Source organism: Poecilia mexicana, unplaced genomic scaffold (assembly GCF_051168715.1).
Source record: "Poecilia mexicana isolate PSO_F unplaced genomic scaffold, ASM5116871v1 scaffold_1, whole genome shotgun sequence".
Classification (NCBI taxonomy): Eukaryota; Metazoa; Chordata; class Actinopteri; order Cyprinodontiformes; family Poeciliidae; genus Poecilia; species Poecilia mexicana.
Genome location: NW_028263370.1, coordinates 9,580,479 through 9,604,272, shown reverse-complemented (window position 1 = coordinate 9,604,272; position 23,794 = coordinate 9,580,479). Strand labels below are relative to the sequence as shown.

Genomic DNA, 23,794 nt, shown 5'->3' with positions numbered 1-23,794 from the left:
TACCACAAGGGGGCGGTATTACATCAACCTTAAAATAATCTTCAATGACATTTAACAATATATATTTTTTAAATGTACGAACAGGGTTCTTGTATGTAATTAAAATGTAATAATCCCTTTACTAATCTTTTGACGTCAGTGTTTAGATCATATTATATTAATTATGCAAGGAAAAAAAGCACAACTAGACAAAATTCTTTCCAAAACCTGGAAATTTTATTTACAGTTCAAGTCAGTCACATGCAACATTTTCTTTAAACGAATAAACATAAAATTAGCAAAAAGGAAAAAAAAAAAAAAAAAAAAGTCATTTTAGTTTTTTCCCCAAAAGAGCAATATACAAAAATAGAGCTTACAAATACTGTACAGCATATAGTCTCCAAAAATATTCTGCTGCAGAATTCTTAGTTTTACAAACAATGTCTGTGAGACTTCACAAACATAATCAGTGTTAAAAAAAAAAAAAGGGAAAAGTGAGGAGAATTCAAGGGAAAAGGTAAAACGACTTGTTTGGACAAAAGGGAGGAGGAAGTTATTTGTGAGTTTGTAAGAGCTACAGAGGAATAAATACACAATACAAACAAACACAGGTTCACTTCAACAAGGCAGTGATAAGAGATTAAAACCCTAAATGATCTGGTTGCTAAAACCAACCATGGAAAACATGAAGAGATTCAAGCAGCAAAGAAAATTTCATTGGGTTTCCTTCTATTTTTTTTTCTGTCAAAATGAACACTACCCGTCATAAAACGGTGTTGTGATCAATAACTCCCTTTTCTTCTGTGGTTATCAGTAAATTATTTATGTCCAACGGTGCTCCTGACTGGATGTCTATTTATAACAGCTCAGTCCAAGGCAACGCTGACGTCAGGGATGATTTCAGCGGTGGGAAGACATTTCTTACTGCGGCTCTTCAGCCCCATTTTTTTTCCCCTCTCTGTCGTCACACAGACTCTCTTTAATTCCTAACATTTCATGTCTGGTTGGCACTATCAGGACGGCGGGCGGGAGGAAAACGGGGAGGCATGTGTGGGGGAAAAAAAAAAAAAAAAAAGTCTAATAACCAACGACAAAGGTGGACAAATGGCAGCAAGTGTTAGCTGCTGTGGGGTTTAGATGAAGGACTCGTGTGGAAATTAATCCTGTAACAAGAATGGCATGGCAGTCGTTTTGTTCACCACAGATGTAATGAAACACATCTTTCTTTGTTATTGCAACAGTTTTTGTTCAACTAAGGCTAAAATGTTCCGTGTTGAGTTAATGCCAGAGTATCGGCCGACGCTTTCCTCTAGGAAAGGTCCAGTCCTCTGTTGGCTGACATTCGGCGGAGATGAGACATTCGTCAGAGTAGCGACGCTTTTCTAACTGAAAGCCAGAGACGCTTTGTTGAGATCATTGCTTTGTAGCGAGCATGCAAAGAGAAAACCGAAAGGAAAATAGGACCAAGATGGTGTTAGAGAGACACAATCAGTGGCTGCTTATAATGTAACAATTTTTTTTACATTGATTAAATTTGGTCCTATTCAAATGAAAACTGATTCGACTTGACTGATGAAACAATGTTTAAGCACACAACTGTTATGTTAAAGTCCAGTTTATGCGACGATCAAGAGTACAGATTCCCGGATTTGACCAGCAAGTCTTGAGTTTTGACACCCGTGGTTTGGATCAAAGCAGATGCATCGTCGGCAAAAATGAGGTTTAAATAGATCCACAAAGACTTACAGCTGCAGAGAAAAGTGACTATGAATGACTGGTGGGGCTGAATACAAATGCAAACGGCTCACTTTTCAGATTTTTATTTGTTGAAAAGATAACGGGACATGAAGACTACTGCAACAGCATGCCGATGTAGCCTAATGTTATTTACGCTCCTTTTGTAGACAAATAGCTCTCATTTCCATTAAAACAGATCAGACCACAGATTGTTTGACAGCCTGTCTCAAACTTATCTTCGATCCGTCGCTGTGGAATAAGCGGCGTTCCCAGTAGCGTTTGTGGGAAAAGTATCACTGTGTGGCCACAAGTTACTTAGGCCTGCAAAAGAGATAATTCAGTCATAACCATAAATTGCAAGTGTGTGGGAATGAAATGTTACTGAGCGGTAATTTCTGAGAAGCGGATAACTGTGGCCACGGCCTAATAATAGATGACCACAAGATACAGAATGTATCATTTGTTTTACTGACGGGACAGGAGGTGTCCAATGTGAGTATTATCAGCTCTGACGGGTGCCAAACTTCTGATTTCACATTATCATCATCTTGTGGCTGATTATAACATGCTGTAAGGACTATCGGTTAAAAATACTATCATTATGCTCTCTAAATCCCGCTGATCACCAAACCGAAGCCACAAAACACTTCATTACCAAACCTCAGTGAGCTATTTTAGCCCACTAATGTTACCAGGAGGGAGGTGTGGGGCGGAGGGGGGTGGAGTTCACAGCAAGGCCTTTCAGCTAATACACCAAATTCAGCTAACCAGAGGACAAAAAAGTATCCACAAAAGCGCGGCTCAGAGCTGAAGTACGTGTGGCACGAAACAAAAGCACGTTGTACCGAAACAGAAAGGAGGGGGGGAGGCGAAAGCACCAGAAGACTGCAGAGAAAAAGCAGGAAAAAAGGGGATAAACTGCAATGTGTGTTTGCATGAATGAAAACCCTGGTTCACTCCAACCTGCTGACCACTGACTATGGCAGTGTAGCTGAGAGAAAGGAGGGTCAGCTCCAGCTGCTCCCTTATGTGCATGTATGTGCGCCCACTAAAAGGATATGCTGATTACACGCTGAGGCCAGGACTGGTGGCGCTGGTGCCAGTTCACTGACTCGTGCTCCTAAACGCAGCGGTACCGAGAAAAAGAAAAAAAAGAAAAAAAAAGAGAAAATAAGTGACAAATGGATTTACACTTTTGTGGCAAGAGAGATGAAATAGCTGACACTACAGCACATTTTGAGGGAAGATTTCTTTTTCATTCTGTTGTGTTCCAGAAAAATCAACTCTGTTGCAGGATCCGTGAAGCGACTTTCACAGCTTTCCTTAAAAGTCTCCTGCTTTCATCCGTGAAATATACGAACCTTAATCTGATGACATTAATACAGGAAAAAAAAGGGCAATGAAAAACTAGAAAACTAGAAGTGCTACATCTATTAAACAGCTCAAAGACCTTGGTTTAGAACGGATATTTTTGACTTGAAGTCTAAATTTTGCAGACAACTGGATTAGTCAGAGTAATGCCTGGGCGATGGTGACACAGTCAAACGTTTCACATTTAAGCAAACAAAACCGTTCCAGAGTTGTCCCTTTGAGATTTCTGTAGATCTGTAATGTTTTAAAACCTGTCCGTCTGCTTTGTACACGGAAAAGAGGAAGAAATAAAATATAACACATGACCTTAGGCCTAAGCAATCAAGATTTTGCCTTCTCATAAAGTGCTTTTTAAATGAAACAAACAAAAAAAATATATATATATGTATCTTAGTGTAGTGAAGTTCTTGGCTTTTGTGTTTTCTTCTTCCTCGTCTTTTGCTGGTGCCCTCCAGAAAAGCGCTTTGGTTGTGAAAAAGTAACAAAAAGAAACTTCTTCTAGATCAACTTAATCGTCCATGAAGTAAAAAAAAAAAATAAATAAAATAAAAAGAACAGCTGATTATCAGCCACTCTGTGCTGACATAAAGGAAATCCTTTTTTTTTTTCTTTTTGTAACCGATGCAAAAATAAAAAGAGGTGATGACGACCGCAGACTCTCAGTTTTTGTGAACTTCTGCTCAGTTATTCCAGTTTGTCAGTTCACACACTCTCACCGAAGGGTACCTGTTTAAGGTGCGAGTGTGAGCGTTGGGATGTGTTTTGTTGTGTGTCCGCCGGCTGCTTTCCGAGAGGGACTCAGTGTCCGCTACACCAGGTTCTCGGCGCCGGGCAGGGGCTGCTGGACGGGCAAGGGGGGCTCTATGGTGCCGGCCTGCTGGGCGAGCTGCAGGACGGGCATGTTGCACAGCGGGCACACTTTCCTCACCTCCAGCCACTTAATGAGGCACCTGAGGGATAGAAAAATGAGCCGAGGTGCGTTTAAAATGTTAGATTTAGAAAAAAAAAAAGATTTTAGGACCAAAAACTATTTAGCTGGTTCTTCAATCCCATAAACTCTTAATGGCCAGGAATTACCTTTCAAAACAGGAATATATATATAACCAAAAAAAAAAAAAAAGAAAAAGAAAGGAAATCTTTAACACTGAAAAAATAATTTTATATAGTTTGGAAATCTTGAGAGAGAAAAACTAATGCTAGAAACTGAAGACTAAATAAATAAGCAGAAAAAAAAGATTAGGAAGAAATGAAAACATTTCTGTTTCAAGCTAAGAAAGATAATCAAATGAGGCAGGAGTAGAATTAGAAAATAAGACATAATAATGTAAATAAACTGGAATTGGGGGTAAAAATCCTGTTTGAGAAATCCCTTTTAACTTAATTTATCTGTAAAACAAAACTTGAAAATCTTGGTGCCACCCAGGGCAGCGATAAATGAGCTGTCAGCTGTAACAGCCTATCAGTCAGAAATCCCATTCATATCCATATCATATCCTTGGGATGCCCTGCTTCATTCTGATGGGACTCTCTATCAGGCATCACTGTCCATTCAGATTGTAAAATATACGCAAACAATCCAGAGGTCACAAAGATGTCCTCCTCTGGCCACGTGAGTATGTGCTGTGTTAAAATAAAAACAAGACCTCACAGAAAATCCCACAATGAAACGGAGTCAGCTGGTCACGACATCAGGAGGGAAAAAAAAGTACATCTAATCACATGGAACATATTATGACAGCTGAATCATTTAAAGAGCATTAAAAATATGAAATGTGAAAGAGTCCAGAATGTATGATTTCTGAACGCTGCAAAGAAAACTCATATCATAAGCATCAAAGTGTTAGTTTGACCCTTGATGGCTTCTCTGGGAGGTCATTACAGTGAGCAGAAGTGAGGTGTGTGCTCAAATGAGTGTGTGACAAACAGTCAGCAAGCTTCTACTCCCATGATTTGATTAATGTAAAGCAGTTTCATAAATGAGGAGAGCAAGAAAACGTGCAGGTGGCAATTCTGATCTGTGGAAACCAAATGAGTTAAAAAGATACTTTAAGGCTTCTGAGGCTTTTAAAACGTTTTTACTCTTCCTTTTAGTTATTTTTACCACATGAGGGTAACGTGAATAAATTTAAAACGAAACTTCCAAAGGCTGATTTTGTTATTGAAAGACAAATGATCCAATCCAACCCTGTGTGAATCTGAATGCCTTTAGAAATTGCCTTGTGGCACCGAGCATCAATTTTCCCGATGCTTTGCTTTTTAAACATTTTCATATTATTGTTAATTTTCTAGTTAAGTGTTTGATTCTACTGCCTTGGCAGTGATCTGGCTTGGTTATGTCTAGTTATATTTAACCAGGTGGATTTTTTTTCTCTTAACTGAAACCGTGATTTCAAATCACTGTGGAAAGTATTTGACTCTCACTTTCCACCCCAAGTGAGAGTCAAATTGAGAACGTAGTAAACTTTCCAAATGTCTTGAATTTGTCAGTCAGTTATAGATACTGTATGGCTTATTGCTTTTTTTTATCCACTTAAAGACCAACCAAATAATGGTTGGATTTAAAGGCTCTCTGTATAAAACTGCATAGTTTTACTTGTAAACACATTAAAAACTGCCTCTGGTTTGAATTCTTTCAGCCACTGGGGGAAAACTAGGTCAAAGGACTCGACTAATGTAAACAACTCGGTTGAAACGTTGGGACACGAGGTGAGATGTGGGATGAAGTTAGCTCATCTAATCCATTATGATCTGTGTTTTCCACTCCGATCGTCTTTAGTTTTATATTCATCTACTGTTGAATGTTAAATTTCACACTTTTTCTTAATGTCACCCATCACTGTAATTGGTGATGATAGGACTTATAAAAATTGCCTTCTTGGAAAAAAACTTCATGTATACTTTAGTTTGACGGCAAACTCCCAGACGAAAGCCTTTACTTACTTCCGATGAAAGGCGTGTTTGCATGGACAGATCCCCAGCTCATCTTTCTGCTTGAACTCCTCCAAGCACACCGCACATATCTGCAAGAGAAGGCCAGAGCTTCAGCTACCACTTCTGTATAAAGCGTGCAGGAACTGGAAATGTGTTGATAATTCAGTTCACTTTGGTTCTCTCCGCACTAATCTCAGTTTTGTGTCGGTGGACTGCAAACAAACCGCTCAGGCGAGCCATGAATGTCTGGCTCACAAAGAAAAACACAGCTGTGGCCAAAATCCACACAAAAAGACAATAAAAGGACATGGAAAAACAGAAGAGTAACTGACCAACTATGTCCGGTTATACAAGTCTTGACTACCTGTGGCCTTTTTCTGATTTAACGGGAAGGCAAACGTCGTCACTGGGAAAGCTTTTCAAACAAACATTGCAATGTGATTCTCTGAATGTTGTCAATGACGGATTCCAGATGGACAGGCCAATCCACTGATTCAAATGCATTTTTTCCTGAAGAAAACATTCTTTTCATAGTGTTTAAAAAGATTTAATGAAAAGCAGTTTTCATCTGTTCTCTTTGGCAGGAACACAGCTCTGCACCAGACTCGTATAACTAGCAGTAGACCTAGTAACTTAATGTTTTGCTGTTTCAGTCGGTCAGTTTACTATAACTCACTGAAAAGGAGCCGTACCCAGTGTTCAGACTAGGACTATTTGTTCAATAATCAGTCATTTGAGGCGAAGCTATCAATTTTCAATTTGTCTTAAAGAGGCAAAAAAGGCAAAGAAGCAATCTTTGGCCTCACAGTTAAATTATGAGTCAGCTCTGATAAAGTATGTTTTATAGTTCGGTTTCACAAGCTATACCGAGACATGGTCAAATCACAGTCAATGGAAAAAACAACAAGCAGCAGTAAAAAGCACTGCTCACCAAAAGCAACACAAAGCAGCGCCTCGTGTTGCCAGAAAGTATGGATGAGCTCCATGAAAGCTCCTGCAAAGGGTTTCCTGGAAGATGTGTCCTATCTTTGCTAAGAATGAACAGGGTTTCAGAGGAACATCATGCCTGCAGTTACAGAGTGATGATCCGGGACGACTTTGCTGCTTCAAGACTCTCTCCCAGGAAGTCCAGAAGCAAAATGTGTGGCCATCACTCTGCCACTTTTAGCTCATTCACACTTTGGTTTTATCAACAGAACAATGATCTGCAGCTCACTGGCAACTTCACCCCTGAATGGCTGCAAAAAATGACAGATATGTATCAGCATTTGGTGCTACCGAGGGCGACACCAATAGTTGTAAGGTTTAGGGGACAAATACTTTTTTCCCATAAGGCAGGTTGATTTTTATAGCTTCTCCCTTTAATAAATTAAATCATCATTTGAAAATTGCAATTTTGGTTACTCATATTGTCTTTGACTGATGCTAACATATTGGATGATCTGAACGAGTGTGAACAAGTAGCAAAAACTGAATAAATCTGTAAGGGGGCAGAGAATAAAAGATATTCCATCAATATTTCAGAGGGCTGACATCAAAAAGCTCTTAAGCCTTAAACTTACAAAATGTTTATTAAGATTCATTTATTCAGAGAACTTCATCCTAACTCTCATCCATTCACCCAGCCCAAGATTAGCAAACTTAATGGTAGTTTAGTAGAGAAGCATTATTCATGTTCATGCTTTAAAGCTATCTTGGTTAACAGCGCCAGGGTTCACAGGCCTCCACGTGCTTTCCTAATTAGATTAACAGCCGGGGACCACCCATGACGGCGTGAGGCCCATGATCACAGCGGTGGCCGCACATCTAGGGTCACGCTTGCTGAGATCAAATATTTACAACCGTTTCCCAGATGAAAACAGATTCTTCTCAAATTAAGGCAGGATCGAAACAGACAGCTAAAGAGAAGAGAATTAAATATGGATGAGCTCAAAAACTAAAAGTCTATTTTTACCTGAAGGCTAAATTAGATTTGATTTGTAAAAGTACCGTCAAGCATCACTGTTGGACTGTGCGTCAGTCTATTTCTTTCTTGCCAAATACAGACAAGCACATTAATTAGTCAAGAACAGGTAAACTATCAAACCACAGGTTAACAAATCACTATTTTACCTTCTGTGTAAAGGTGACCCGACAAATTCCAATTTGTCATTTTCTGCACTTTGTTAATACATGAATACAAAGTCAATCATTTATGGTGGAGATTTCTGCAGAGTTCAGTCTTTACAGATTATCATGATGGGTGGACAGAACCTCCGATTCTGGATGGATGGATGGATGGATGGATGATGAATGGATAAAGGGATGGATATATTCGGAGGAAGGGATACAGAATAAGCAATGGGAAATATTTTCTGACCTTGAAAATAGCTAGCTTCCGATTCCTCAAGACTTTTGGAGATTGCGTGGGAACTCTGCATGTTGTCAACTGCATTAGTTGAATCACTTTGAAATGGTGCTGCATGAAGCTGCAAACATCCCTGGTACCGATCTCACAAAAGACTCTTGTTATGGACGAAGTGTGCAGTTAATGACTGGTCAGTGACCTGAGATGACAAGCCACACTGTGCCCACACCGAGCTGCTCCAAGAGTTAACAACAACCAATTCAGCGGCTGACAGAAACTTCAAATTACAAAAGCATGAGCATAGGAACGGTTCGTCTACCCGCACTCACAAAACTTCATTCACCTAGTGGACAGCTCTTTTATGGTAGAAGGTTTTCAGCTGCAACAATGACTCCTTTAGCCACCCAGATTTATGGGTGGATGGACAGCTGTGGCTGAAAAGAACTGTATGGGGGCCCGAAGCTTTTTCTTCTGACCAGTTTTGGACACAGAGCAGCTATTTGTTTGGATGTCTGCTTTGCTCTCTGCATTGGAGAACAGATCAATGTTCTTCCTTTTCTTGAACACCTTGCCTGAGATTTCACACTCACAGTTGAGATTGACAGGGGAAAAACAAATCCCTTTTACCAATAGTCCTGTAAGCTTCAATTCAAACTTCCCCAAAATGTCACAGAAGTGAATGCTAAAATGGAAGTTTTACAAACATTTTACTCAATTTGTGACTTAAAAACCGTTGGAAACAGCAAAACGAGGTACGTACAGACTTTCTTTTCACTTGGTATGCAAAAATATTTGTCCTATGCATATATGAATGTTCTAATAACTGTATTTCTGTACTTTAAACAACTTAGTTATTTACATTAAAGTTTTGTACAGGCTTCAGTCTGAGATATAATACTTGGCATCCCAAAATATTCAAGGCATAGTTTTCACCATTTTATCAAAGTAAACCAAAAGTCAAATTACTGACATTTTTAACACCAGATGTCATAAATACAATCAGTATTTGTTTTAGATTTAAAAGGTCTAAAAAAAATTACCTTGATCACTTTAATGCAAAAATATTTTGAAATATATTGCATGGAAGTTCACTGTTTACATAACACATTTTTATGTGTGCCAAGCAGGTTGGTTAATTTCAAACAAACTGTGAAGAGATTCTTCTAGAAGATCTGATTAGGTTACACATCAGACGTTCTCCGGCATGCCTTGACCTGTAAACCAATCCCAAACAAAGCTTCTTTTCTGTACTTTCCATTAAAATGTTGAAATTCAACCTAGCCTCACTCATGCCTCCAGGATAATCCTTTACATTCAAAAGTGGGTCATCCAGTCTGAGTTGAGTGTGCATTATTGTCATTGACTTCTTTATTTTGTTTCAGTCTTGAATCACATTACACTTTTTCTTTAAAAAAAAAAAAACACTCATATGCCCTGAGGGGCCAAGAGGAGGGTGGCAATAAACTGTGCTGGAGTTGGTGTGAAGATGAGATTCCCGGTGCTAAAGGGTTGGGGCTCTTGACTGGAGTTCACTCTAATTCAAACCTGGTTCTGCTGCGTTCTAGTAATTTTCCAACTAAGCTTAGGGGAGGTTACTATTATGCAATAACGCCACAACAGAGACTGATGAGTTAAACAGGATACGGTAGTTATCACATGGCAATGAGTCATGTGAGCGCATCATGAAGAAAACAATGAATGTCCCGGTCTTTACTGCTGTCTGAATAAACAAATATATAACAAAACTGAGCAAAATGATTCCCCAAAAAGCATAGCTGAGTTTTATCACATTTTATTGGGATTAATGGGTTTGAGGTTTAATTTTTTTTTTTGAAGCCTCTTTTAAATATTTTTATTTAAATTTAAGAGCAGGACTTACAAAAAGTTAGTTTCCTCAACCATTTCATACACTATATTTAACTTAAGAATTTGAACAAGTCCAGCTTTTGTCAACTTAGGCTGATGTTTTATTTGACTGCATGTGATTTCATTGTTTTTATACCTAGGTTGTCTTACTTCAAAACATTCACATGGTATACAGTAAGCTTCACTTCCGTTAAGGTTCTAATAACATCCATGTTTTCAAACCAAACCTTGTTAAAAGAACTTTTCCATGAAGTGGAAACCGTTAAAAGACAGAAATATTTTCATAAGTCAGGTTCAGGAGCTTTTGCACAACACAGGCTGTTATTAGCTTCCACCTAGACACAACACTAAGTGAACACAACATGTTCGCTCCACTGTTGTTCAACTTCCTATTTTCTGATCTAAAAACCGATTAAGTTAAATTCAGAATATTCCAACGATGACAAAAAAAAGAGCAGAAAATTTTCATATTGAAAAATCTAAAAGGTTAATGCTTACCTCATGCAAGTTTAGCTCTTTGACTTTTTCCTTCTGAATGACCTGAAAGGGAAACCAAAATATGATGAGAAGCATGCTTTTTAATACAGTTAAAGCAAACAATTCTATTGTATTAGTCATTACTTTAGACAATGAATAAAACAACTTTGATAGAATAAGTTCAAATCAACTGCAAGTTTTCGAATAAAACATCCATGTGTAGAAGTGTGTTTGCAAACTCTGAGCTTGATGCTGTTCCACATCCGACAGAGGAGCACAATGTTGTGGTGTTTTGAGGTTACAAGCCGAGAGACCAATTACAAAGACAAAGACTTCTTTTCTGCTAGGAGGTGGTCTTGCATGTGCTTCTGCACTTGTTTTAAATCAATATCAGGTTCTTTAACCATCTAGCAGCACAGTGAGTAAAACTGGCGTGCCTGTCTGTCTCTCTGTTGGACTAGCTTTGCAGGCTGCATGTTGCGCGCACTCTTCTCCACTAATGGACACATTTCTTGCAGGATAGCCTGGCATTTAAAAAGTTCTGTGAGTGCACAGAGAAGTATGTTGTACTTAAAAAAAAAAAAAAACAACAATAGTCTTGAAATACCAACAGCTGTCAATCTAAATCGTACAACAGAAATTGTATGCTTCAAAGATAAGGGGGTTTAGGACTTTTTTTCTGTACAATTTCATACAATTTATGAATTCCACTACCCCAGTACAATATATTTGATGCATAATGCACAATGTAATATATCACTATACATTTCTGCATACTCATCATCAACGTGAATATCAGATCAATTTTCTGCTGTATTTTTGAGTGGGTGAAAGACAGACAACTGTGTTTTAAAAAATAATAATCAGAAGAAACAAGAACTTGGTGCACAAATTCAAGATTACTGCATATTTTCTCCAATCCACACATGATCAAAACTGAATGTACAGGTTCAGATATATAGATACTCCCTCACTAATATTTGGTCAAACCTCCATTAGTGACTTTCTGTCAACACTGTGTTTTGAATCCATCAATGAGATTCTGCCATAATTCTGCCTGGATATTTGACAACTCTTCCACACAGAACTGGTACAGATCACCTGACTGAACATAAAATATTTACTTGCCAGAAAAACAATAATAATAATAATAATAATAATGATAATAATCAGTTTTGAAATAGATGAAGCATGTCAACATTAAGCTGCTGGAATAGCCAAAACCTCACCCCTAATTCAACATCTCAATATCAATAAGGGCAAAATTGCAGTTGCAAAAACTGTGTGGATGCAATAATTCATGGGCTATTATATTTAGGTGCCGTTCTCTCAGACTCTCCATTCCTACAATACATTTGCCCAGTTGGATCGACTTTTACTGTCCTTGATGCCCAAAACTCAATAAACATCTTAGGAGGCTTTACACTAGAGTTGTATCGTGTGTTTTAAATGAACCAAATGAACCCATGAATATAGAGCCTTTTTTGGGGGGAAGGAGTGAAAGCTCAGAAAAAAACACCAGTTGGGAGAAGCAAGTGAACTCTGGCACACCTGAACAGGTATTTAGAAAATTTCATGCCAAGCATCCAACCAAATTAAATGGGTTTTCATTTCCTCTTTTAAGAACAGTGTCTATCTTCATTCGTAATTATGCCAGAAGATAGCTGATGGGTTTTGATTTGGAACCAGCTAAGAAAGATCAATTCAAACCTCAGTAGGGTGTATGTATATATATGACCCTGTGATGATAAGAGAGAACCAGTAGACCAAACCGTTGCACCCAGTTCTTGGTTTTAAAGTGATTGCAGTAGTTTGATGTATAACTTTCCACATTGCAAAAAAAAAAAAAAAAAAGATTAGATGTAAATTAATGTTTATTAAAAAAATTATATTCAAGTCAATGACAAATGCGTGCAACCTTCAAATCGGAACTGTGTGAGTGTGTTTGTAAGCGTTATCTTACTTGTTTGTATGCATATAGCTCTTTGTGTGCCTGGTGCCGTAACCTGGGGAGACGGACAGACAAAACACCTTTCTGATTAGCAATTGATTGATTAACATGGACACATATCCTGCATCCTGCAATGGTGGACAAAACAAAAAGAGGTGGACAAAACTGGCTTTGGTAAAAGAGAACAAATTATCCAACAACATTGGCTTCCATGTAAATTAGCAAACGCATCAGAAGATAATTTTACATGTAATATACTTTAGAGAGAAGGTCAAAAAAGAAAGAGCAGAATAAATGTCTGGGCAAAGTGTGGTGAGTCACAAAGTTCAGTCTGTCATTTATTTCACCAGGCCAAAAATAACTTCCTGACTAAAAACATATGGCTTTAATCAACCAAACACAGAAAGAAGGCAGGATATCTCCTGAAAAAAAAAACTTAGAATCTTTAGAGATTTATTTTGCCAACTGAGGCAGGAGTAAGTCAAATTACATATAAACAGATGATATTCTTGGAAGACTTTAAGCCCTCCTTTCTTTACAAAACACTGCACCCTCAGGTAAAACTATAATTAAGTGAGATTTTAACAGCCATTAGGAACTGCAGGCTGTTTAGACAAGTCTTACACAGTTCCAAGAAAGTTGGGACAGACACAAGTTGAGCTTTAAATACACATACTTCAGAGAACAGCAAGAGAACATGATGGACATTTAATGAGAAGAGAATCCACAGAACATACTTCAGAGGGAGATTAAATAATACAGAAAAGGGACGGGGGAAAAAAAAGCAAAAGAGACAAAATAAATTCATAGGTTTGTAAGATTTACCTCCATTACTAGTAACCTTAACCTCTCGCAGCAGAGTGAGAGGGATCTGTAAAACAAGCAGCACAGTCTAGGAGAAAAACTGACATTTTGAAAGAGGTCAGCATGTAAAGGTGCAGAGATTCCAAATGGTTTGGGGGATCCTGTGGGGTGGGGGTGGGGGGTCAAAGTTCAAAACGTAACTGGATTATGAATGATTTATGTAGGGTGTTCGGCTGGGTTGCGAAGGCCGACGAAGAGGATAAATGAAAAGAATGTGACATCTCTTGCCATCCAGCATGAGCAGTTTTAAAAATGTTTTTAAAACATTAATAATGGAAACTGTTTGACGTACCAGCCAATTGACCAGTCAATATAAGTCAGTAAAAGAAAATCTGAAATGCAGAACAGTATCAAAATCAGTATTGGGCATTAAGGAGTAATGATGCATCCAGCCGAGATGTTACACATTATTGGGTTCATAATATCTTTCGAATTTTCAGGAAGTCTAGGAATTCCCTTTATTTGTTTTAACAAATAGAAAAAAGTTTGGATATTCCAGTTGTGCTGCTGCAAACCTTTAGGTTTTTTATGACTACATGAAAAACCCATGACTTACGAATGGTGATCTTTACGCCACCAAAAAGTCTTTTTTAGTTTTTACCAACTGAAGAAAGGTTTTATAAATCTCAAAGTGAGTTTAAAAAAAATAAATAAATCTGGGATTGGTCCAGAATTATTCAAATGAGATTTGACAAGACTAAATGTTTTACATTTCGAGCAAATGTAGCTGAGACTGGTGAAACTAAAACAGTTTTTCAATTTAGAATCAACAAGAAGCTTTGAGACCAATTTTAATTTTAGTGTTGTTGCCTGCAAACCATCGGGACAGGAGTGTCTAAATTGTGACCCATTGATTATTTGAGACCCTCATCATGACTTTGTGGCTTCAGTCTACAATTTAAGCAGGCAATTTAGTCCAAAGGTTGTCAATTCAGATGGATTTTTTTCTCTCCCTCTTCACTAGCTGCATTTCCTTTACAAACGTGCACAAAACTTTATCAATATATTCTGGTAATGTCAAAAAAAAATAAAAAATTAAAAATTAAAAATTTTGCAATTCCAGTGTCTCCAACTTTTCACACACGGAATGAATTTCTGCTAAAACCATGTCTTCTTATTCATTTCTTCATCTCTGGATGTTGCACATTCCCTGGTCTTTTGCTGGCACAACAAAATAAACCAACTGTTCAAGCACTGTTATTGTTTATTTACAGAAAGTGAAGAATACGTACTACAGGAACACGGTCAGCCTTTAGGCAAACCATGCTACATATTTTACACGTGTGTGGACAGGCTGATAAACCACTGAGAGAGGTGGTTGAGGGTTTCTGTGAGAGGCTGCCTTGTGTCAAAGTGTGTGTGCAAATTTGTCTCTGCTGGAATTTCGCATGTCAACTCTAACACTGGCATCTTTTAATCATATGTCCATAAAGCAAGAGATGTGATGTGGGAAAAAAAAAAAAAAAAAAAAACAGAATTACAATTCTGTGACCTTTAAGGCTAATCTGGTTCTCACCAGAATCCTTTTCAAAGCAGAAAAATTATCATAATCAAGACTGAAAAGATAAAAATTACAGATTTGTAATCAAGTCACTTGTAAACACACCATCTGACAACAGTGTGGGCCCCTACACTAGAATACAAGCCCATTCATAACCATAAAATGTTTAAAATGCAAATTAAATAAAGGCTAACACTTACTGAGGAGTTGCATGCAGTGCAAAAATCCCTCACAAAATGCCTTTTTGGAACATTTAGCAACGTTTTGCTGCAGAAAATGTGTAGCTGAATTTTTTGCTGCCGGTTAGCTGCCACAAAAATTGTGATGTGTGCTTTTTCTGTTACCACAATGATAGGTGTACAAGAATGCTGCAAACACATGGGCACAGCTAAGATTACCAGTTTTCAGCAAGAATGCACTGAACTGAAGTGTGTACAAGTAATTTTGGTCCAATCGTTTGGAAGGCTGCTTCTTTAGCTTTGTAAAAGAAATCCTTTACAGAGCAAAAATGTCTCTTTTTACTTCTAGTTGCCAAGCTGATCCTGACGTTCAGTACTGAATCACTGAACTACATGTAAGCCATGAAGTGTTTCTAATTTCCAGGTAGATGAGAAATTGTAGGAGTAGTTATTTTTACTTACCCTCTGCCCTGCAAGACAGGATATGGCAAGATGGCGAGGGGAGAGTTTTAGGAGAAACAGCTGCTTCTCACTGTCTCAGATAAAACAATGTAGTGCATTATGTGTGTTCAGTTTGCTACTGGCTGAAAACAAACACCCTGCATTACCAGCACTGAGGATAATCTGATTATACCCAGTATTTTATAAAGAGGGTTGAGGAATTGACTACTGAAGTAAAGATTGTTTTTGGATTATGGATATTTAGCAGATTACTCGTAAATCTTGCTGGATTTCAGATGGTTAAAATAAAGTACTAAAATTGGCACTTTTAAAATCTAACAAATGCAGAAGTAATAGTGGTACGACAGACACAAAAGAATATAATGGGAGCAATGAAGAGGATAAGAGACTTCAAGTGCCATGATTATAGAAAGCAACTTAAATGTAACTCTTACATAATTTAGATAATTTTATTAAAGGAAAGTGTCTTCTCCAAACTGTGCTGTTGAAATATTCTATCTGTTTTTGAAAACGTTTTTAGACACAAAAATCATCACAACACTTTAAAAAGGAAGAAATAAACAACAGCAATGGCAATGCCACACAGTATGGTGGTTGTAAACAAGTTTATATCATATTCTATACACTCTAATGGCATTCATATACAGTTAGTCAATGATGCAGACACAGACAGATTCTCTACTATTTGATTTAAAAGTTGCTATCAACGCCTTCTGTTTTGACATTTTTCAGGATCCCAAGTCGCTCAACAGAACAGACATTTGGTATAGTATGAATAAAAATTCTCTATATATTGTGGGTGTAACAATACAGTCAGCTAATGAAATGAGACTTTATATGACATTGGGTTGGCAAAAATGTAGCAATTTTGTTTTGGAAGAACTAAAAACTTCCATTTTATTGCAAACATATTAAGGGGTCTACAAATAAAAAATGTTTTAAAGGATTTGTAATCAGTGCAGAATATCAACCCAGTTTTGACTTATTTCTATAAGTTGTGTGTTTTCTAAGGTATTTCTGAAGCAAAAACAAAAAATCTTCACAAATAAAATTTCATAAATAAAATAAATTAAATATAAATAGATCTGTTTCAAAGGTTCTATTCAGTGTTGAATTATCCAGTTTAGGTTTTGACCGGTGTAAGTATTTTAGATTTTGAACAAAACATGATCAAATTCATCCAGACCTACTAAAACTAGCTAGCTTTTCCTCCAAAGCGGATGTAGATGTTGACCTTAGATCTTCTACACTCAACGCTAAAGAAATTCCTGAATGACAGTTTTTGCCACGGACCCATGAAAAAGCCAGGAATCTCTCATCCAAAACTAAAATGTGCGCAGCTCTTACCTGATCAGGTAGCAGCAGAAGAGGAGGCTGAGGATGAAGACAAAGATGGCTGTCCCAAAGACCACAATGTAGATATTAAGAGGAAGGTTCTGGAACCCTATATTTGGCATCTTGAAACCGTAGTGTGGGAAATCGGAGCTCATGGATATTCTAGATGGAGAGAGACATATGACATGCAAAATGTAAGTAGTTGCACATTCTGTCTGCACTGAGAGACACATAATATGTGTTGACATAAGATAGTACAAAGTAAATCTAAGCATTTTTAATGAATATTTTGTATTATGAAAGTACAGCTCAGGTATTTTAAATGTTAAAATCAGTAAATAGACTAAAAAGATACTCATGAAAGATCAACAGTATTTAGAGCAGACCTACACATTTTACAGCCTTGGGGGCCACATTAAGCCTTTTTCGTAGAAGTTGGTGGCCCTCGTAGGTCAATAAAAAAATCTCAAGTCAAAAATGCCAAAAGTGTTAATCCTACATGCAAGCACAAGTGTGCTTCTGTAATTTTTAAGTGTTGACAGGATCAATATTTCAGCCCGACTGCCCAATATTGTGCGGCCTAACTCCTACTTGCTGAAATCGAAGGTAAAGTGACTCCGACATCTGTTCCTAGGAATTACTGTTTAAATTGGCTTTATAGACTGCACAAACATGGTTTCTCTGACAACTGCATTTTTCCAAAAGAGTCACTAAGAGGAAATTGAAATAATGCAGTTGTAAGTACAACATAATTCATTTATTGCTCAGTTGCCATGGGACCTGGTACAAACCTGCTAAAAACCAGTTCAGTTAATGATCTGGCCCTCACCAATACTATATTCATGTGGTCCTTCAGGAAAATAATTTATCCTGATTTTAACATTGCAGTGTCTTCCAATATATAATTAAACACATTACAAATTAAAACAGCTTAAATTTTGAAAATAATTTAGCCAAGTGTAGGTATTGACAACATCCAATTACAGCGATGCATAATGAATTTTAACAGGGCACATGATATTAATTGGTGAAGAGACTCAGGATTTATACCAGTAGAGACAAAAGACATAACTAAACTAATGCAACTAGGAATGCACAGACATAAAAATTTGGGCCAGTATTTATTTCTAATATTAATATATCTGTGATAGTCGATAACAAATGTGTACAGATGTCATACATTTCACTACATTTTCAACACCTTGATAAAAATGACCACCCTGCTGACTTCAATGGCTTCTTTGTTTCAGTTAAACTTCCCACAGTCCCGAGCTGCATCACTGTTACTGTCACATAACCAAACAAATGCCACATGGCCAACTGTCTTCCCTCCCCCTCCAGAAACAAAAGGAAATTCCTAATATCACCGTACATACCAATGTTAGTGCCAACATACTGTGCATCCCCTAAATGGAATGTTCAACCCTATAAATGCACCTTTTAAATTTCGTCCTCACTTAAAACCGGATGCTCATTTGTGCAAAAACAAAATGCTGAAGATTTGCATAAACCGGTTAAACCTAAAAAAATACATCATCTAAACCGAAAGCAAATAGCAGATGAATCTCTTAATGTCCAACAAATAGCACAAAGGCAATATGGCATGCATAACATTTAGCCTCATCTATGGCTAATGCAATTTAATGGAGCTATATACAACCCCTCTATTTTAAAACAGACAGATACAGTGCCTTGCCACAGTATTAACACCCCTTGAACTTTTTCATATTACATCCTGTTACAACCACAAAGATCAAAGTATTTCTTTTGATCTGTTGACCAAAAGAGAACAGAGATAGAACATTGCTTTCAAAAGCTATTTCCACCTAAAAACCTAAATTTCAATCACTAAGACCTAACAATTTATAAATTAAGAATAAATACATCTGTTTTGCTCTGTCTGTCACATGCTCTATGAAGTTGGTGGTTGCAACGGATCAGAAATGTGAAAAAGTTCAAAGGGAAAATGGATTACTTTTGCAAGATGCTGATTCTGCATATATCGTTTGTTTAAACAAATCCCATCATTAAAGCCCTATAAACTAATTTGTAAGTAATGCCATACCAATAACAGCCTATTGGTCAAGTTCTCCCACTCAAAGGGAACATGACCAGACATGTCCACACCTACACTTAAAAAGGGACCGTGGAAGAGGAGGAGGAGCAGTAGGCGGAGGGGACGACAGGAATAGCTGTCTGCTCCTTTAGGGACATCGTCTAGGGCCTCAACCCACCCCAAACAGCTTCGTTCCCCGACACTCCCCCTGTGGAAACTTTAAGGACCATTAACAATCCCCTGGATAACCATAAACTCGCCCCCACACAAACGGGCACTCGGTTATACAACATCAGGATAACCTCAGCCCCTGAACTACAGCTACACTCAGTCCTTGCATAAGGAACCCCCTCCTTCTCAACTCCCGTAAGATATGCTTCTGTAAAGCTTGATGCAAAGGAAGTGTTCCCACATCTACCTTATGTATCTGATGGTTCTCTTTCAGATCAATGTCTAAGCATCTTACTGTGACCAAAAATTAGCAGGGCTAAGTTTCATGGATGACTCCAGCAAACAAGTATGCAGGACAGGAAGTTTAACGAGGACACAAAGGCCGGTCAGGTTGTGCGAAGTTGCATAAGAAGTGAAAGTCAACAACGCTCCTCAGTCTTTAAAGATATCATCATGCCTAGAAGTTTTAGCAGCTGGCAGGGGATTTCACTCAGCTCTTTACATAAATCGTTGACAGGACAAACAAGTTGGCTGACTGATGAGGCTGCTACATTACACTTATTAAATGGATCCAACAGAGCTGCTACAAAAACATCACCCAATCACTCCCACGAGGAAATTAAATACTTGAGATTTTAGACCATCTTTATACCATCTACAGCACTGATTCCCAGCAAGTTGTGGATAAAGAGGGTCCCTTTGGACAAAGTTATAGCTTACCAACCCAACGGCTTAAAGTTGTTCTAATGAGATTCCAAAAAAGGTTTGAATTGACCAGCTTTTCATTCTGCATACGGACCGACCTGTTAGTGCACACTGCTGGTCCGCTTGTCTAAACGAGGCTACTACACTTTTCCCTCACTTACAAATGGGACAAATTCACATGCAGAGTTAAACAAGTACTCTGATGGTTGAATCAGAATCAATAAATCAAAACAAGAAAAAAAAAATCTTATGTCTATATATATCCAACACTACTGTAAAATTACAGCCAAAATTATTCAAACCCCTGGCAGATTTACATTTAAAGTAACCTCTAATGTAACTCCACATAATTCACAAATATGCTGACCCCATGAATGTGTCAAAGACATCATTGTCCCCATATTTCCAGCTCTTTAATCTAAAGTTGAAGGTCTAACTGTGTAAGATATTTCTTCCCTTATCTGAACACAAACACATCACTGAGCTACAGCAAAATGACAAACACCACTGTTTGTCATTTTGCAGACAAAACAGTTTGACATTTCACCATTCTTTTAATAAATCATCATACTACTAATCATTAAAATGACTTGATAAAACATGTAAATTCATGCAGACCACAGATTCATGCATGTGCCATTTCTTTTGACGTACACATACCCAAGTGGTGCCTTCATGCTGAAGAACAGAAAAGTCTGCACAGACTTGCAGCACAGGCCTCTGTAAAGTGACATAATGTGTTGTTGAGAAAGAAACTTGTGAGTTTGCTGCTGGTAAGATTTCTGGACCACAGTATTTCTGTCTCCCTTTCAGATCAGCCCACGTTGAACCCATGCCCCTCTCCACTGTGACTCCTTTTTGGTGTCTCTGTCTGATGAAAGACACAGCGACCTCCCCTTGCTTATCAACAGTCAGAAACAGCCACCTCTGGAAAAATCAGAGTCAAACATACTGACAAATCTACAGATGAATTGCAGAAGTGTCCACGTCTCCTCATTTTACCATACAACCACAAACTTCATTGTATTAAACTAAGATTGTATGGAGAAGACAAATACAAAGTAGCAGTACGTCAAAGTGGGGCAAAGCAAACACTTTAACTTTTTGGTCTAGGTGCAAAGTGCTATGTGTGACAGAAAACTAACAATCCACAGGACACTGCACAATTGAAAATGGTGGTGGCAGCATCATGCCGTGGGAATGCTCATCAGCAGAAGCAGATTTTAAAATATATGGAGCAACACTGAAAGAACACATTTAAAAATGGTGCAGAGGTGAGCAATTACTAAGAATACAATTAGAGCAACAATAGAAAGCTTCAATTTACATGTATTTCAAATGGCCCAGTCAAAGTCCAGACCTACACCCAATTGAGAATCTGTAGCAAAATGTTAACATTATTACTTCCCATCCTCTGAGCTTGAGTGATACTGCACACTTGGAATAGGCTAAATTTTCTGTCTCTAGATGTACAAAACTGGTGTAAGACTTGCTGACTGTTAATCCCCATCAAACTGTGTTTTATTCATGAAACATTTTGAAAAACCGTATTTTCCCTTCTGTTCCACAATGTATGTGTTACTTTGAGTAATTTTGTCATATAAAAGTCCCAGTAACCATTTGTGATTGTGAAAATATGGTTCAAATAAATAACCAAGAAGAAAACTTTATTCTTGACAGATTGACAAGCTTAAAGAGTACAATTTTGTCCAGCCCCAATAAATAAACCCAACTTTTCATTTTTGTCTGCTGAATTTAAAAAGCTATGATTCACTTTTTTTATGTTATGGTTGTAGTTTTCTTCTGGTATTGCTGTTTAAATAACTACCACTGTCAGCATTTTACCCAATATACAAACATACTTGAACATTAACATAGTCCTAGTTTTTGGCAAAAGTTTGGTGGTGACATGACACTATGAGCATGATAACTCTAGGTATTTAGGTCTTTAGAGAACATTATTGTAAAAATGTCATTACTCATGGAAATTAGATTTTGTGACTCAGTTTTCAACTAGGTGCCACGACGTTGAATCTGCCAACAAGAATCGCTGATCGACAGGATCTTGGGAGTACCCAGTGATCCAGAAATCCAAACCCACTCGCAGTTAACATCCCACACAAACCAGAAATGTATCTAGAGTGAAACACTGCCAATGAGTGTATATGAACAACATTACACTCAGACCGGTAAGAAATTCGAGGAAAAAAAAAAAAAAAGACAAGCAAATGGCTGAGTTTTCCATGCAGGTCAGTGATGACTCAGTGGTTTCACAAAGTTATGGTGAATAACTTCCACCATTATCAAAACAACTGAGGCATAACTTCTTTGTTTAGCGACAGTATTTTCTGAACAATGGTTGACAGGCTTGCAATTTTATAAAACAAAGCCCGATGAGGTTTCTCTGGTGCGCTGGATCTTTAATAGCTGAATACGTATTTTACTTGGTAAGTAACCACATTGTTTTTCACAAATATTGTAATTCTGAAGTAAAACTATGCAAGTATCCAATTAAGAATATCTAATATGTCCAAACTCTAATGGATTCTACAAAATGGTTTGTTTCCCTCTCAGCTCTCCCTGTGGCGCAATTCCAAACAGCCCAAGGGATTAATCCCAAAAGAGTAGGTAAACGTGGTATGATATGATAACTAACAGCATCTCATGGCTGCTAAACGGTAGAAATGATTTCTCCTTTGATTCCAACTCTCTTACCAAGCGTCTCTTCTCTCTCACTCAATTGTTTTCATATGGCCTCACCCCATTACGTAATGAGCAACAAGAATGTGCACAGCACATCACATTCATGAGAAATGAGAAAGGGCAGAGACAATGCTTCTTGGTTTGTGAAATATCATATTGTCTAACTTTTACATTTTAAATTATACTGTTAAAATGCCTTCAAATGCCAATTTATTGAGAAGTTTTTTTTTTTTTTTGGGGCGGGGGGAGGCAGTTTCCCACAAGAGAAAAAATAAATGTGTTTACTTTAAAAAGAAAAAAGATTGATCACCGTTGTTTTAAACCATTTAGTTACTACTCTTTTTAATGTTGCTATAGTAAAGAAGACTAATTATTACAGCACTATCATTCTCCATAAATCTATCCATCTATGTCTAATCTATGTAATATGCTTCACTTGATCATGGAGTTAGAGTATTATTGAAAATTAAAGTTATTTCACTAATTTATTGAAGTAGTCTCTACACAAAGTAACTGGAAGAGGAAAAACAACCAAAAAATGGGATAACAATTAATAAAATAAAACAAAGTGAATCCAGCATAATACCTGACAATATGGCCCCAAACTTTTATTTTACATATCTGACTTTTTTCCTCCTTATGTTTCGATTTTTATTTGCTGCCTCCTGTCTAAACTAGTTTTAAGCTCTTGATTTTTTTTTTTTAAATTAACCTTATCTGTTCTTTGCAGATTCCAATTTTCTGTGTAAACAGGGGTTTTACCAGGCTAGTTTGGTATTTTTTATTACCATAACACTGTTCTTGATTATGTGGGAACTTCCTCTCGGGATTTCAAAACAGCTAATACAATGCCTCTGAGTCCTACTCATCTCAATCTACACCATTATTAGAAATTGTTCTCCAAAACATAAACAGGTTGGGAAAAAAAACATCCGCTCCACGCCAATCAATACTACACAGTGGGCCAGAGGTCAACATTTCATGAGGGGACTTTCTAGTTTCCACACGAGTCATCAAGGCATATTTGCTCAATACAACAGTTTAATTTTGACCGGTGCTGTTGGTCAAAACAAATATTTGTTGTAGTTTTCCAGTCATCACCATAAATCATCAGTTTAATTTGACAGGACGCCAGTTTGGACCAATAACAACTATTATT

General features: G+C 37.5%; 1 protein-coding gene across 1 annotated transcript in view; it reads right to left on the bottom strand.

The window, feature by feature from the left end:
* Positions 1-194: 194 nt before the first annotated feature.
* rnf24 (ring finger protein 24) overlaps positions 195-23,794 on the bottom strand; it is a 32,223-nt gene continuing 8,623 nt past the window's right edge. The window contains exons 2-6 of the mRNA XM_014989579.2: positions 17,013-17,162; positions 12,672-12,714; positions 10,730-10,771; positions 6,028-6,107; positions 195-4,037 (exon numbers count right to left, since the gene is read on the bottom strand). Of these exons, the coding sequence (XP_014845065.1) occupies positions 3,896-4,037; positions 6,028-6,107; positions 10,730-10,771; positions 12,672-12,714; positions 17,013-17,155 (450 nt within the window). The 5' untranslated portion in view covers positions 17,156-17,162 and the 3' untranslated portion in view covers positions 195-3,895. The remainder of the gene's footprint in view (positions 4,038-6,027; positions 6,108-10,729; positions 10,772-12,671; positions 12,715-17,012; positions 17,163-23,794) is intronic.